Source organism: Hyla sarda, chromosome 8 (assembly GCF_029499605.1).
Source record: "Hyla sarda isolate aHylSar1 chromosome 8, aHylSar1.hap1, whole genome shotgun sequence".
Taxonomy (NCBI): Eukaryota; Metazoa; Chordata; class Amphibia; order Anura; family Hylidae; genus Hyla; species Hyla sarda.
Genome location: NC_079196.1, coordinates 89,757,053 through 89,774,697, shown reverse-complemented (window position 1 = coordinate 89,774,697; position 17,645 = coordinate 89,757,053). Strand labels below are relative to the sequence as shown.

The 17,645-nt window shown below is 40.6% G+C and overlaps 1 protein-coding gene across 11 annotated transcripts in view; it reads left to right on the top strand.

The window, feature by feature from the left end:
* Positions 1-17,645, top strand: part of MAP2 (microtubule associated protein 2) — a 249,525-nt gene that overhangs the window by 218,224 nt on the left and 13,656 nt on the right. For 6 of the 11 annotated variants that reach the window (XM_056535275.1, XM_056535271.1, XM_056535279.1 and 3 more), the window contains 7 exons: positions 1,174-4,653; positions 7,531-7,737; positions 7,889-8,023; positions 10,373-10,428; positions 11,542-11,680; positions 13,229-13,572; positions 16,400-16,492. In XM_056535275.1, coding sequence (XP_056391250.1) covers positions 1,174-4,653; positions 7,531-7,737; positions 7,889-8,023; positions 10,373-10,428; positions 11,542-11,680; positions 13,229-13,572; positions 16,400-16,492 — 4,454 coding nt within the window. The remainder of the gene's footprint in view (positions 1-1,173; positions 4,654-7,530; positions 7,738-7,888; positions 8,024-10,372; positions 10,429-11,541; positions 11,681-13,228; positions 13,573-16,399; positions 16,493-17,645) is intronic. The other 5 variants (XM_056535273.1, XM_056535281.1, XM_056535278.1 and 2 more) reach the window with 3 other exon arrangements.

Here is a 17,645-nt window from a genome sequence, read left to right as displayed (position 1 = left end):
AGCCGCCTATAATTAAAAATCCCAGTGGCTGTCTGGACTTAGACCTACTGTGATCTAAACTTTCAACATGTCTGGACAACATGGTACACGTGACAGTATAACATGTGGATTCTAAAACTGGTCATAGGCATCAGATTTTTTTTCCTTGCCAACCCTATCAAAATTAGCAGTCTGATATAAATGGGGAATAGTGGATGAACTCTAATCACCCTACACTTCATCACTACATTACGGAAAACAAACTTACAAGAGATTGACTTCAGCATGTCCAGTCCTATTGTTTACCTCAAAACAAATGGGCACAGTAGATTTTTAGCTAAGCCAAACAAGCATATATATTGTAGCAAGCATTGAGACAAATAACATCCACTTGTTTTTTTGCTAAGTTATTTTAAGATTAAATCTTATCTCCTATCTACGGAAAAGCTTATGAGTATTTGATTTAATGTGGGTCTGATCACTGAGACGATGAATGAATGGAGCAACAGCACACATTTTTGGCCACCCCTCCTATTACTTACTATTGGACTACGTAAGATAGATCAGCACTGTACTGGGCTACCTTCAGCAGTCTTTTCATGAGTGATTCAAATAGGTCCAACATTTTGTTGATTCTTTTCTTAATATATCGTTATAGCCTTTAAAGCTCAGTGATAAAGACCAGCAAATCCCATACATAAACATAGAGCTAAGTTTTTAAACTGTATTGGTGGACATACTTTTTAACGATAAGATGATGACAGCTTGTGATCACTACTAGGGGGAGTTTTGCAGTTTAACGCAAGCTACCTGTATATTGAGATCAATAAGAAAACAGTATGCTGTAAGCTACTAACCTTTTTAAGTGGATTTGTGCCATATTTTATTGCTCTAGCACATCTAAGATTAAAAATGAAGCAAAATGACAAAATTAGAGTGCTCTATCTATTTATCATATGAACAGATCACTTGTTCTAATACTACTTTAAATTTGTATAACATAAGTATAACATTTATAATATATGTGATAATCAGGTTACAGTGTATGAGGTGTAAGTTTCTATAGTGAAATAATTCTATTTTACAAGTAAGTTTGTACTTTCTTCCATTCTTTGGCTATGCTTCTGTTTGCTTTAGTGCATCTCCTTATATTTCTGCTTTAATATATTGTGAAACAAAATCAAACTGCTTTAGATGTACTTTCAGCCTCGAAGACGGGGGCACAAGGACAGTTGGATTCTCTGCCTTACTCTGTGGAAGCTGTAGACACGGTTGAAGATGTTCTGTTCACGAAAAATAAGACTGAGGAGAAAAGTAAGCAAGATGCAATAGAACCAGGATCTTCAGAGCATGATGGAAAGAAATCAGAGAAAGAAGAGGAGAAATTACCATCAGCACTACAAATGTCTGGTTCTGACGTAACTTTTGCGATACCACATGTTTATTCATTTTCGGTAGAGCCTTGTACTCCGACAACCCCTGAAGCTGAACAACTTGACTTTAGCAGGGCTGAGGCTGAAGGCAAAGACAGCCTTTCGACAGACCACGCAACCAATGAGAATGAAAATATTTTTTCTAGTTTTCCTTCAAGTCAAACAGAAATTTCTTTTCAACATTCCCCAGTATTGGAAAAAGAACAGACTTTGAAAGACGAACTTTTTTCATATTCTCCATTGCCTGTCACAGAACCAATTGAAAAAGATATAAGTACAGCTAAGCCAGGTATTTCAGACACCACCAAAGATAGTTGCCAGGGAGAGTTGGCTCATCCAGATGCCGACAGCATTAGCGATACAAGTGTTCAGAAACATGATAAAGATTCTGTTACATATAATGAGGGGAGGGATGTCAGTCATTCCAAATCAGACATGCTAGGTCAATCAGATATTGTGGCAAAGCAAGATGAGATTATTGCTAGCAAGTCCGATGATAGCATAGAAGAACCAAAAGACATTGCTAGTAAAGAGAGCAGCATTAGAGATATTACCAGTAGTCAAGATGAACTGATGAGCCCAAAAGCTACAGGTCACCATAAGACGCACGAAAAAATGGACGTCTCAGACCCATTCACGCATGACAAAAAAGAAACAGTACTGGAATCCCTTAAAGAGAATGTTTCACCAGAGGTTCCGGCAGACAGCAAATCTCTAGATGACCACAAATTTAAACTTGCTGAAGATAAATCTGGAATGTCTACATATTTTGAAACATCTGCACTGAAAGAGGAAACATTGGATAGTATTGTACTCAAGAGCAGTGATTACTATGAGCTGACCGACGTCAAAGACCCTCCATATGAAGCCTGTTCAATACCACATATAGCCAAGAGAGAAGAAGAAGAAGAAGAACAAGAAGAGGAAGAAGAAGAGGATGAAGATGTAGCTCCAATGCCTGATGAAAAAATTAGTCCCTCTACTCAAGATGTTGGCTATAGTTCACTTACCTCTACAAAACTTCAGTCAACTTTATCAGCTGGAGATCGTATGTTTACTATTGACCCTAATATCTATTCGGACAAATCAGAATTTCTTAGTAAAAATAAAGATGACCTGACCCTAAGCCGTAGTCTAGGACTTGGTGGTAGATCTGCCATTGAGCAGAGAAGTATGTCCATAAATCTCCCTATGTCTTGTCTTGACTCCATAGCACTAGGGTTCACTTATGCTCGGGCCCATGATCTCTCCCCACTAGCCACTGATATTTTATCTAACACAAGTGGAAGCCTAGATGAAGGAGATGAATCTGATTTACCAGCAACCACCCCTGCAATAGAAAAAGCCCTTTCGTTCCCAGAAGAACCAGAGCAGGTGGAGGAGGAGGAGGAGGAGGAAGAAGACACAAAAGAAATGGTAAAAGACACAGGGAAAGAACGATTTGAACTAGAACCACTTTGTGAATCACAGTACCCAGCAAACGAATACTTCAAAAATGGTACAATTATGGCGCCTGATTTACCAGAAATGTTAGATTTAACAGGCCCAAGGTCCAGGTTAGATTCAGGTAGTGCAGAATCTGAGGCCACTAGAAGGAAGTCTTCAAGCTCTGAAATCATTATAGATGAAAGTAACATAAGCCAGCAAGCATCTATCATAGAAGGTAGCCACCTTCTTGTAAAGACAGATAGCCAGCAAGAAGAATTGGGCTATTGTGTTTTTAATAAGTACACAGTCCCTTTGCCATCCCCTGTGCAAGACAGTGAAAATCTAAGTGGTGGAATGACATCTCTTTATGAAGGTCTTGCTGTAGATCCATCTATCATTGAGGTAAAGCTTGCCGCTGCAGAGAAGCTTGGTAAAGAAAGACAGGAATCCACTGGTGACACTTTTGCTATGCGTTGGGAAACAGAGTCTGAGAAAAAGGTTTGTGAAACTAAACTTGACACTGTGGTAGAGAAGGGTGAGGAACAGATTGACATAAAAGAAAATCAGCTTACCACTGAGCAAAAAACACAACTGGATAGTTCAGAAGTCGTTTCAGTAGGGAGAAAAGATTCAGTCTCTGAAAAGTTAGTTGAAAAAAAAAGGGAAGAGGCAATCACAGAAGACGAAATATCTGTAAATGTCTCAAAGGAAGAATCCACAACTAAACTTTCTGAAATTGACACATGCCCTATAACTGTGTCAGATATATCAGAAATGGAACAAACAAAGTTGTCTACTGAGGAAACATATAGTCACCAACAGGTGACTGAAACAACAAAAGTTGTACCACAGACACAAGAGGAATCTCAGTCAGAAAGTGAGCCTAAAACTCCAGAAACTAAAGAATCTGATTCTACTATGGTGAAAGTAGAAGAAGATGTTTCCCTGGCTAAAGACATCTCCAAGCTATCTGAAGTGGACTTAAAAGAGAAAGGGGCAAAACCTGACTTAGTGCATCAAGAAGCAGTTGACAAAGAAGAATCTTATGAATCCAGTGGAGAACCAGAACAGCCTCCAGATTCATCACAAGAACCGTCCAAAGACATAACCACCACTGATGTGAAGAAACCAAGCATCGAGGAAACAACTGCTGTGGACATCACAAAGGAGCCATCAGAAAATATTGTTACTTCAACACATGAGATTGAGGAAAAGGAAACGGAGGAAGTACAAATCGAAAAAGTGAGTGAACCTCAAGAAGAACAAACAGTTAAGGAGGTTATAGCAAAGGATGAAATGGGCCATGAGATCCAGGCTGTAGGTGAACAAGAGGTAGTTGTAGATGATAAGGAAGACCATGAGGTAGAGGTGTTAGAGGAATGCAGCACAGATACCACACAAGAAACACCACAATATTCTGGAGAAGAAGAATTTGTCAAAGAACCTTCTGCAGAGTACTTAGAGGAAGCAACAGGTATTATTGAGTCCATAGTCACAGTTGAAGATGACTTTATTAAAGTGGTACAAACTGCTACAGACGAAGGTGAAACGGTGGCTCACAATGTCCGCTTTGCAGCATCTGAACCTCCTGAAACAGAACAAAAACCTTTGACAGAAGAAGAGGAGGAAGAGGAAGAGGAGGAAGAAGTAATAGAAGAGTTCCATGATGAACCAAGAGAAGGATCACCTTGTATGCCTGCTTCTCCAGAAAAAGAAACAGAATACCAGACAGAAACACAAGATGATTACAAAGATGAAACAACCATAGATGATTCAATACTGGATACAGACAGCATTTGGGTGGACACACAAGGTGGGTAAAATTTCTATTCTTTTTCATTAAAGGGGTACTCCGCCCCTAGACATCTTATCCCCTATCCAAAGGATAGGGGATAAGATGTCAGATCGCCGGGGTCCCGCTGCTGGGGACCCCGGGGATCGCTGCTGCAGCACCCGCTATCATTACTGCGCAGAGCGAGATCACTCTGCACGTAATGACGGGCAATAGAGGGGCCAGAGCATCGTTACGTCACGGCTCCACCCCTCATGACGTCACAGCCCGCCCCGTCAATACAAGTCTATGGGAAGAGGGCTTGGCGGTCGTCACGCCCCCTGCCATAGACTTGAAATAAGGGGACGGGCCATGATGTCATGAGGGGCGGAGCCATGACGTCACGCTGCTCCGGCCCCTGTATCGCCCGTCATTACACACAGAGAAAACACGCTCTGTGCAGTAATGATGGCGGGGTGCCGCAGCGGCGATCCCCGGGGTCCCCAGCAGTGGGACCGCGGCAATCTAACATCTTATCCCCTATCCTTTGGATAGGGGATAAGATGTCTAGGGGCGGAGTGCCCCTTTAAGTCAATGACCAATGAAACCACTAGACCTTAGGCCTTTGCTTATGTTCTCAAGAATATGTAACCAATAAAATAGCTTTCTTCACATTTTTATGGAGATGTAGCTGTTTTATAGAATATTAGAAGTTAGTTCTGCAATATAAACAGATACATTGTGTGTGTTCGAATAAATAGGTTATCACAAGACTAAAACTAATCATAAAATCTCAAGTAAAAAAAAAAAAATTGCTGTGACCCCAGCTGTTTAAAAGAATGAAGGTCCCTTGTCCATAGAGTTAATGAAGCAGCAGTGTGCATACTCCATTGCCACTCCATTCACTTGCCAAAGATGGCTGAGTGCTGTATTCGCAAGTGAATAGAGTATTGGTTGAGTATGTGCACTACCGCTCCATTTACTCGTGGGACATGAAAACCCCCATTCATCGCCCTTTAAGGTGTTTCACGAGGCAAAACTGTAGCAAATAAAACTCCCTTTCTTCTAGTCTTCTATGTGTTTTTTTTGAAAAGGGTACTCAGTTGCTAGGCATCTCATCCCCTATCCAAAGGATAGGGGACAAGATGTCTGATCGCAGGGGTCCAGCCACTAGGACCCCCCATGATCTCCATGCAGACACCTGGTGTTCTGAACATAATATTCAGAATGCTGGGTTTGGGAGGCCATAGACATGAATGGAGGGGACATGGCATGATGTCACAACCACGGCCTCCCGAACCTAGCATTTTGAACAAAATGTTCAAGATGCCGGGTGTCTGCACGGAGATCACGTGGGTCCCAGTGGCCAGATCCTCGTGATCAGACGGCTTGTCCCCTATCCTTTGTATAGTGGATAAGATGTCTAGCAATGGAGTCAGCTGCCACAAATGTTCTACTGCATTCAAAAGGATTGTTTGAAATTTCACGCGTCATGTTTTTTTTTAGAGACAGTGTAACTCTTGTCCATGGGCTGTGTCTGGTATTGCAGCTCAGCTCCGTTTATAATTCAAATTGAGCTGAGCTGCAATACCAGACACAATCTATTGACAAATGTGGTGGTATTCCTGGAGAAAAATTGACCCATGTGTTTTGTGTTAAAGAAACAGTTGTGTGAAGTGTTCTTAGAACTGTTTCTATGGGAATCCATTGTACCTTATAATCCTTCATCCTGATTTTTACATGTGGATGTTACAGCCTATTGACTGCAATGGGAAAAGTGCAGCAAAACTGATAAATAAGGCCTACCATGGAAAAAAAAAAAAAGCACAGCGACCCCTTGTAGATATTTTGCTGCAAAACTACAGGTAAAAATGTAAGAGGCTAACATTGACTAAATATTATAGTGATAGAGGATTTAGTGTTGATAACTACATAACAGAGTATTAGCTCGTCCACTTCAAACCCCCTCCATGGCGATATTCTGTCTTTATTGCCCATAAACCTAAAATGAATTAGGAACAACAGCTACCAACAATGCATTTATTTTAGAACAATAAACAGCTGTCATCTATCAGAGACAACATCAGTTTAATTGCTAGTTTATTTGGGAAAGTGGGCGGATTTGGTTACCCGGCAGACAGATCCTATGCGTCTATTTCTACAAAATAATTAATACTTTGAGATTTTAATCTGAGTGAATCACTAAATCCAAAGAATCTTACAAACTCAAATTAGCTAAAATGCGAAGGGAACATGTATATCAAAAGATATACAAATGCTTGGCGAATCGAGATATAGCAGAGTTAAAGTTAATCACTCCAAGATGACGCACTGGGTAATGGGGTTTAGTGGGATTTCACAAAACATTTTTACTTATATACAATAGAAAAGTAATTAACTTTTCAATATACATACTTTACTAATCCTTTTCTTTTGAACCACCACCGGTCTCCTGTTTCCTATGCGGCTTCTTGTTTTTAATGGTGCATGGTTGATGTGTCATCCATAGAGACAAAAAAAAATTATAATAATTACTGCTTCTGGAAATGATTGATATATACACTGACTTGATGTTTTAAAGTTATGGACATTTTATCGCACACATCAGAAACAAGCATTGGTGGGATATGAGACAGGTGGTGGAGGAATGGAAACAAATTAGGAGGTAATTTTTATTTAAAAGTTGATTATTTTTTATTGAGGTCTAAGACAACTTATAACAATAAAAAAACAACAACAAAAAAGAAACTCTATAGGGATCTCTCATTTTGTGGAGAACTGCAGATAACACATGTGCCAGAGGTCACATAGACAAACTGTGTTTGGAGCCTTTCTATTTTCATATTTTAAAGGAAATGTGGATTGTTTTCTATATATACTCTCCCGTATCTGCTGTCCTAACTCTTCTCATGTGTACAGATGACGATAGGAGCATTATGACTGAAGCAATAGAACCCATTCCTAAGGAGGAGAAGGTAGAGCGAGAAATACAGAAGGTTCCTGTTGAAAGACACAGGAAAGACAAGCCTTTCAAGAGTGGCCGAGGTCGTATTTCTACTCCTGAAAGGAAAATGACTAAAAGGGAGCCTAGTGCAACTTCCAGAGATGAAGTGAGAAGGAAAAAAGGTCCATCACTTACACATCTTTTACAACCAAGTACAGCTTGGCGACACCGCCAGGGAACCTAAGCCTTGTACGCCATCCAATCTAGTGTTATCTAGCTCTGTAATAACTCTCCTGACTGTGTGCTTTTTTCTTTTCTTCTTCCTGTCTATAGCAGTTCTTAAGAAAGCAGAAATTGGTAAAAAATCCGACGCTCAGCCCCACTCTCCCTCCAGAAAAGTAATTTTAAAACCTGCGGTCAAGCAGTCTAGACCGGCCCATCAGGCCTGCGTGAGAAGGAAGCCGGCAGGTGACTGCTTTGTTCAGTTTTTTGCAAATGTGGCTGGCAAACATTGTTTTGGTTGATTTCATGTTATGTGGCTTGCAGATTTCATCCCTGCAGACTTTCTTCTCTATTTTATTTTCCTTTTGTTTTTCTTTCCAGAATTCCATAATAACGAAATTCCATGTCAGAGGCTTGCAAACATTTTATTTTATGTTGCTTCTTATTTATTTTTCTATTCTATTTGTTTATTTATTTATGGATTCTTGTTCATTTCTTTGCAGAAACTCATGATCACATTCGCTTGCGAGAGCCATAAGCGTGCATTGGTTGTATCTTGGCATAGTGACTTAGTGCTTTCTTAGAAGTTTGTATATCCATGTCTCTGTTCTGGTGGAAACTTCATGATCGATTGCAACCATGGTACACATTTCCATTGATTTGCCTCCGTCTCATACATTAACTACATCAAATTTTTTCTACGCTGCTGTAGAGATCATTGGGTTGAAACTGTTGTTGTGCTGTCTGTAGCTGAAATATCTTGTTTATACATGTTCATATTCATTCTTTATACTTCCGGATTGACTAGTGAAATGAATAGGGTTTCTTTAGATTAGATTAGAGAACAGACCGCCAATAAGCGTAAAACAATTAATATTAAATAATAATAGAAAAAAATGTGTGTGTATATATATATATATATATATATATATATATATATTATATGTATTCTTTAATGATGCAGATAAGTCTCGCCTCACCACTATACATTGTGTAGTTGTTGTTTTGGCTTACTACAGCTCAGCTCCCATCCACTACCATTGGAGATGGGTTATAGTTACCCAGCATAGCCACTACACAATATACTTACAGATCAGATATTGATGGCCTATCATGAGGATCAATTAAAAAAGGTAATTGAAAACTCCTTTAAGCTTTGTTCAGGCATGCAGCTTGATATATAGTACCTGGTGTTTCCATTGGTACCTTAGAGACATACATCTCTCCTGCATTTTTCTTTTAGCCCAATTCCTAGACTTAATAGATGCCATTTCTGTAATTCTAAAAGCTTGTGTGATCCAGCAAAAAATAAAAATGAATTATCATAATCATCTGTATGGGATCTTCCAATATGCTGGGTATATGTGCAATCCAGTGGTTCATTGTTACCTTTTAACATGCTGCTATTCATTCAGGAAAGTAGGTTGGCAGAATATAGTGTATAAAAATATAAGGAATTGTCCAGTCCTAGAAAAAAATGTTAAGTGGGCACAGGGTGTTGTAAATCTAAAAAACAAAGTCATACTCACCTCTTCTGGAGACCAGTAGCTGCCAGTTTGATGCTCCTGGTCCCTAACATTGCAGCTTCATGGTTCCTGTGACATGTCAACCCTATAGTGACTGCTACTTGGCCAATCACTCGGCAGCGGCAGTGTCCCCTGGTGCGTAGGGACCATGAGTGTCAGATCAGCAGTTATGGGGACCAGGAGAGCTAAATATGACTTTATTTTTTTTTGCACCACAATGTGCCAATTGAACAATTTGTAGATTTTTTTTCTGCTGGAGCTGGACAACCTGAAAAATCTCATTTAATATTGTGTGCTGACAGTTAAAATTCTCTGGTTCCTTCTAATACATTAAGTTGTTAAGATGTTAGTAGAAACTCTTTTCAATATAAAAAGTAAAGCAAAGATCTAACAACCAACTTAGGCTGAACACACAGTCTGGTTTGTGTTGTTTGTCTAGTTGGGGCTATAGTAACATTGTGTATTTACTGGAGCTATGCTTCCTGAGCTACCACTTACTTACTAGACTCGAATGTTAGGTCACCTAAACATTATTGTCATCAAAATTAACCGAACCAGGTAACCACAATAATTCCAGGCAGTTGTGAGCTCTACATTTGCTTCATAGATAGGTTGTAGCTCTGTTTTGAGGATTTTAGGTTTTCTGTCATTATTTTAAATAACAATAAGTTAGGCGATAGATTCAGTGATGATCAAAAAATACCACCCAAATAAAGAAGTGGTTATTCTCACTGGTCAGTGCCACCAAACATTTGTCTGAAACTTGGCTACAACATCTTTTTGCAAAACACACACTAAGTATGGTGACATAGGGGATGTGCTCAAAATCCCTATTCTGCGCATGGCTATGGGTTACACATTACTAAGCTAACGTTAAGGATTAACTAGCAATTTATATGCACATTCCTGTTATTTACAGTTTGCGTTACCTAAATAAGGATTCATACTGACATAACAAGAAAAAATGATCTGCCCACACCTCCTCCTGGTGGTTCCATAATAATAAATATACTGCATCTAAAAATTAAGTTTTTCTTTTCCTTTTTCTTTTCTGTGCTGCTAACAACAGGGGGTGATTCCCAACAAACTCCTAGTGCTCTCCGGCAGTCGAGGGACAGGATTACTGTGAGTAAATAATGTTCTTTTTTTCCTTTCTTTTTTATTACTTTATTATAGTCAGTAATTAACATTTTTAGAATTGAGTGAAATTATCAGTTATATATTACATCATTTTTATATAATCACATGCACTGAATACCACTATCATGTAAAAAAAAGTAGTAAATATTTACATACAATGGATATTGGGGGGCATTAAGCGTTGTAGGTGTAGGTGAAGAATTTTTGTGCACCTTTTTTGTTGTGTGCACCAAATTTATTAAATGGTCGCAGGACGTTTAATACATTTTCTGCAGGTACACATTTCGTGGAATTTCTCTGATTTATTTGCTGCGCAAAAATCAGCAGCTTTTATATCCTGCTGCGCAAAAATTTGCAACTTTTCTACACGTACACCAAAAAGCTAAACTAAGTCTGGGCTGAACTTTTTGGAAGTGTTTGCACAAAAATTTGCAACTTTTCTAAAAAGTCTCAAGTGATCAATCCCTAACCACTTCAAAATGCTAACCCTAACAGCTGGTCTGTACACATGTAAAAAAAAAAAAAACTAAAAAGTAGCAAAAAAGTGCCTGAGATGCTGCGGAGCCCAAACTGTAAGATAAACTTGTCATGGGAGTGGGTCACAATGGCTGCTCTCAGTCCTGCCAGTACTGAGTGATGCATCTCTTCATATATACAGATAGAGAGAGACACATCACTCAGGCAAGCTGGGCGAGGAGCAACCGTAGGGACCTACCCTGAGGACTAGTTATCCCAGTGGCATTTTTAGACTATGTATTACTCTAAAACACCCAAGAGTAGTTGATAGAGTCTCCGCATTGCGCTGCCTGCATCAGTTTTATGCTGCCTGTAGTTTAGACAGCATTAAACGGATGCAGGGTCCCTTTAATGCAATCTCTTAATGACATGTTAAATTTATGACATCATGTCAGAGTAGATCTGTCAGTAGTCATGAGTATACATGAAGCAATGCAGTTCCCTGTATACATGAGCAAAGCACACCTCCTACTCCTCTCAGCAGTGACTGACAGACCGCTGTGTACCTGTGTTTATACATGCAGCCCATCGATCACACGTGTAATCTGTCAGGCTACCGTTATCTTTGCTGTCTTTTTCTAGGATGGCGTGAACAAGAGTCCGGAGAAACGTTCCTCTCTACCTAGACCTTCTTCAATCCACCCAACTAGGAAAATAATTCCTGTAGATAAGGAAGACAACTCTTTCTCCACCAGCACATCCTCTGTGAGACGCACCACAAGTATGTCCATTCATACTGTACGGGTCATTTAGTGTCAATATGTCAGCTGAAATGAGAATTACTGACCAATGCAAAATGGGGTTATAATGACCAACAGAACAAACTGTATCTTTCCATGCATTTATTTATTGTTTGGAACTCCACACTCTAAAAATAATGTAAAATAGATGTAAAATGTAGAATATTTAAATATTTAAAATGAGATTCAGCATTATAAAACATACCGTATATACTCGAGTATAAGCCGAGTTTTTTAGCACGATTTTTCGTGCTGAAAACACCCCCCTCGGCTTATACTCGAGTGAACTCTCCACCCGCAGTGGTCTTCAACCTGCGGACCTCCAGAGGTTTCAAAACTACAACTCCCAGCAAGCCCAGGCAGCCATCGGCTGTCCGGGCTTGCTGGGAGTTGTAGTTTTGAAACCTCCGGAGGTCCGCAGGTTGAAGACCACTGCGGCCTTCGACATCATCCAGCCCCATCTCACCCCCCTTTAGTTCTGTACAGTACTCACCTCCGCTCGGCGCTGGTCCGGTGCTGCAGGGCTGTCCGGAGAGGAGGTGGTCCGGTGGGATAGTGGTTCCGGGCTGCTATCTTCACCGGGGAGGCCTCTTCTAAGCCCTTCGGGCCCGGCCCCAGAATAGTCACGTTGCCTTGACAATGACGCAGAGGTACGTTCATTGCCAACGTACTTCTGCGTCATTGTCAAGGCCGGACCGGAAGTGCGGAGAAGAGGCGCCCCCGGTGAAGATAGCAGCCCGGAACCACTATCCCACCGGACCACCTCCTCTCCGGACAGTCCTGCAGCACCGGACCAGCGCCGAGCGGAGGTGAGTACTGTACAGAACTAAAGGAGGTGAGAGGGGGCTGGATGATGTCGAAGGCCGCAGTGGTCTTCAGCCGATGGCTGCCCGGGCTTGCTGGGAGTTGTAGTTTTGAAACCTCTGGAGGTCCGCAGGTGGAAGACCACTGAGGGCGGATGATGAGAAGAGGATGATGAAGGGGGGGTGGGATCATGACAAGAGGATGATGAAGGGGGGGGATGGGATGATGAAGGGGGTGGGGATGATGAAGGGGGGTGTGTGGGATGATTACAAGGGGATGATGACAAGGGGATGATGAAGGGGGGATGTGTGGGATGATGACAAGGGGATGATGAAGGGGGGATGTGTGGGATGATGACAAGGGGATGATGACAGGTGATGATGATGAGAGTCTGGATGATGACAGGCGGTGATGATGATGAGGATGTTAATGACGGGTCTGGATGATGACAGGGGGGGATGATGTATTTCCCACCCTAGGCTTATACTCGAGTCAATAACTTTTCCTGGGATTTTGGGTTGAAATTAGGGGTCTCGGCTTATACTCGGGTCGGCTTATACTCGAGTATATACGGTATGTAACAATTCCTGATTTGAGAGAAATTCTTCAAGAGGGTAATTAATAATTCCTACTTTCTATGAGGACTGTTTGTCCAGTATTGTCCTTATATTCTTTCCTCTTTTCTTTCATTTATTGTTATTATTTGTTTGATATTCAATTTATAGGATCTGAGCCAATCTGGAGTCGAACAGGAAAGAGTGGAACATCTACTCCTACCACCCCTGGATCCACAGCTATTACTCCAGGAACACCACCAAGCTACGCTTCTCGAACTCCTGGTACACCAGGCACACCCAGCTATCCACGTACACCCCGCACTCCAGGAACTCCAAAATCTGCAATGTATGTAGCCTCTGAGAAGAGAATTGCTGTTCTGAGAACACCGCCCAAGTCTCCTGCCACTCTAAAACAGATGCGGGTTATGAATCAACCCCTGCCAGATTTGAAGAATATAAGGTCCAAGGTTGGATCTACAGACAACATTAGGTATCAGCCAAAAGGAGGACAGGTAAGAACATTTACATTAAATAGTCTAGCTACCATATACAGAAGGTGGAATATTCCAACAATCTGCAATATACATGTTTAAACCCTGTTTACCTACATGCAATGTAGGCTGCGTGGCTGTGACTGTGACGTTAGGAGCCTTCGCCCCACATCGCCAGTCATCTGGCATGGAGCGAAGTTCGCTCCGTGCACTGGATGTCTGGGGTGCCGCAGCCGAGATCCTTTGGATAGGGGATAAGATGTCTAGGGGCGAAGTAGCCCTTTAAGATAGGTCATAGACTACAGTGGTTAACAGTAGTTTTAGAAACCAGCTGAACCTTTATGTATTAACATAGATTTAAAGAAGGCCATACATATAAGATAAGCTTCACTGAAATATGTGGACCATCTGATGGCGTATGGGGGATGGGGGCCACTTCACTCTGCCCTGATGGCAGACGTCTGGGGAGAAGAGGTTTGGGGGATTGTAGTTCAGCTTATCAATGCTTTGTTCTAAGCAAGATAAGCTGTCATAAGAGGAGTCTGGTAGCAGCTTTTTCCCTTCTTTCCATTGAAAACATGTGCACGCTCTGCTGAGCATGGGCAGGTATGAAGCAACCAGGAGATATAGCTTTAGTCTGAATAAGCATTTGGCCACCAGCTTTATCAATTGTATGGCCACCTTAAGAGAATTAAATACATAAGCCTAAGTGTGGCCTTATCTAAAAGTTAGGAGAAAACATGAAGTGCCTAAATCATAGAGAATGTGTATAAGTAAAGGGAAAAAATGCCTACTATATACAGTAGTGAGCAGGTACTTCCGAGTATACTGAATGTAATAGAAAAGTGCTAACTAGCAATGTGCTACCATTGGCGCACTGTTATTACTACACCACCACATAGCAAGATAGCCCCATAGTAGTCATGTTTCTGTCACTATGGCATAACTACCTTCATGCAATGTCATCAGCATATCATACAATATGTAAATGATAGGTCTAATACATATACCTACAAATAGGTACAGTAGTTGTGAGTAAAAGTATGCTGTAGATGGAGCAGCAGCACTATTAATTCAAAGTGCTCAACAACTCATATAGCACAAATACACATTTAAGATACCCCATAGGTAAAAAAGCAGAAGGACATTGGTTTCCGAGAGGCCTTATAACCATAAGGGGAGTTGTGTAGTGTATAATCAACACATTGTAAACACAGTGGAGACTGCGTCCACAATCACCAGGTACTCCATAACCTGCCATGGTTTGTGGCTCCTCACCGATCAGCTGACCTATGAAGATGTGGTCTATTGCATACTTCAGTGGCCGGCAGAGAGGCAAGTGACCCTGTTGCAAAACTACATAGGGGAACTGACACAGATGAAGGCAATTCAGGTGTCAACCAATAATGACTTCTATAGCCATACAGAGAAACACAAAGTTAAATTAACATTGCATAGCACTGAATGATGTCCAAATATACATAAATGGAACAATAACAGTTCTAAATAGCCCTTTAGTGTAGGGTCATACGTGCCATATTTTGCTCCGTATTTCGCTGTATATTTTCCCCAGCTGATTTTGTTACCCATTGACTTTCTTGGGTAGGAAAATATGCAGCAGCAATTACGCATAAAAAATTGCACCCTTAAAGTGTATATTCCTCAATAAAAAAAATTAGATGTCTTTGCCAATGCATTGCATCACTTATTTTGAACTAGCCATAAGTTAAAACCTGTTCTATAGGTCAGAGCTACTGTCACAGCTCTGCTAGTTGTTATGGTAACAGTGGTGTTACATAGCGCTTGGGGCTAATGGATAAAAAATAAAGACGTGCCTGTACACAAGGGTAAACATTGGGACAACAGGTCCTGGATGCAAAAGGAGTCAAATGAAACAAATATAGCCGAGTTGTTTATTTAAACATACATAATGATCAGCAAACATTTCAATACGCCCCCCTAGCAGATTAGTTGTGATCCTTTAATATAATGGTTAGGCACTCACAATCTTTCTAGCCCACTATAACCCACTGTGTGTTGTATAAGACACTACTTGGGGGTGGTGGCACTGGTAGTTGTAAAGACTTTCGAGAATGACATTGACTTTAAGCCTGCTGAAAGATTTTAGCTGAAAAGTTCCCAGAAATATAAAAACTACTCTGGGATACAGTATATCACTGGGTGTAACTAAGGCTCAATTCATACATATAAGGAATGTAAACTATTTACTAAGTGTTTGAGCTTTTTATGCAGACTCATTTATTTAGAATTGAGAAAGGGCATGTAAAAGATATGGTCAACTTATTTAAACATAAGGACCACACAAAAATATAGTGAAAAACTCAGACAACTTTAACTACAAAGATCTTTACTATAAGAGCTGTGAAGCTGTATTCTGGTATATCACAGTAACTGGTTTTATCAGAAATAGTAAATCCCTTTATATTGTTTTTTTTGACAATACAGTATGAAGTGTTAGATCAGTGTATATGCACATTGTGATCATTGACCACCATACTTTGTCTGATCACCACAGGGGCAAAGAGAGAATCTGTCCTCTTTGTAAAGAATTGTAGAATCTGCCTATGGAGGATTAACACTGGTTTATTATGATTTTTTTATCGTTTTAACATGAATTACAATTAGCGGGAATTTAGCTGGAATTACAGAAAGTATTTGAGATACACAATTGTTGAAACACAAAACTACCAATAGCTGGGCATTATAGAAAGCTTAAGATAGAAACCAGTGGATTGCTCCCTCTGCTTAGGACCACCCTGTGGTAGCAATATTTTGCTGCTACCTTTTCTCTTTAGAACACGCTTACTTTGCCTCCTGTTCCTTTTAGGTTAAAATCTTAAGTGAGAAGATTGATTTTAGTGGTGTTCAGTCTCGTTGTGGTTCCAAGGATAACATCAATCATAATGCAGGGGGAGGTCAAGTAAGTAAGGGCTCACTTTATGGGATCTCCTCCAACACTTCCTTGGTGCTCCTTTTTAAGGTTCTTTAAGACTCCACCCTTTTTACCACATCTAACCTTTCAGCACTCTGTCTTTGTCTGTCTCTTCAGTGTTTATTTTTAAGGTACCCATGAACATGGAACAGCTGTCTCTCATAGTCCCTCCATACATATGAGCACTTGGCTCGACCAAAGAGTTCATGTATTAACAATAGTGAGGAGGGCTAACATGCTGTCACAAACTCTCCTGGTGCATTTCTTAGCAGTTGACATACAACATGCCTGATTCTTCTTTTGCCTGACATAATTGGAAAGGAGAGTCAGAAGGCCCCCAAATACATTATACAGATGGCTGGTCTTACCAAAATGGGAATGTGGACCAATTTTTTTCTAAAATGTATGTGGACGACTAAAAATAAATATGTGGCTACCTAGAGTTTGCTAGTAGAACCAATAAAGTGGTAGGCCCATCTGGACAGTGCCTCCTCACAGGGGCGGACGGACAACACTGGGCCCCGGACCAAAAAAAGGCAAGGGCCCCCTGCACATTGAGGCCACGCCCCCTCCCTTTGAGAGGAATTCAGACTAGTGAGCTAAATTAAAAGTGTAATAAAAAAAAAAAATAAAGGTGCTAGACACATAAAAATTAGATGTACATGGTCAGGATTAGGTACTGAGTGATATATAAAAAAATATATATTTTTTTTTTATCTGATGGGTACGCTTTAATGTAGGTAAATTTCTGTGACCAATAAAACTGATATACAAGGAGTAGATATATACCACCACACAATAACTGGATAATACCGCCATACTGTACTGAATAAAGCCACTATACGCAGACCAGTTTACTATACAGGATATGTATACTATATAAGTGATTATATACAGGACCATATAGCGGCAGATACCAGCTGTACACAGGATGTGTATACCATATAAGTGATTACAGTTAAATTTTGGAACTCACTATTACGTCTTTCCATCCGGATCAGACCGCCATGTCGATCTCTTAACATCTGCCGGACAAACATGTCAGACTCTACATTTGGCCCACAAACTGTAATAATGCCCTCCTTTGTGCCCTGCACAGTAAAAGGGCAGGTAGGTAAGTAGCCAGGTAAATAGGTAGATC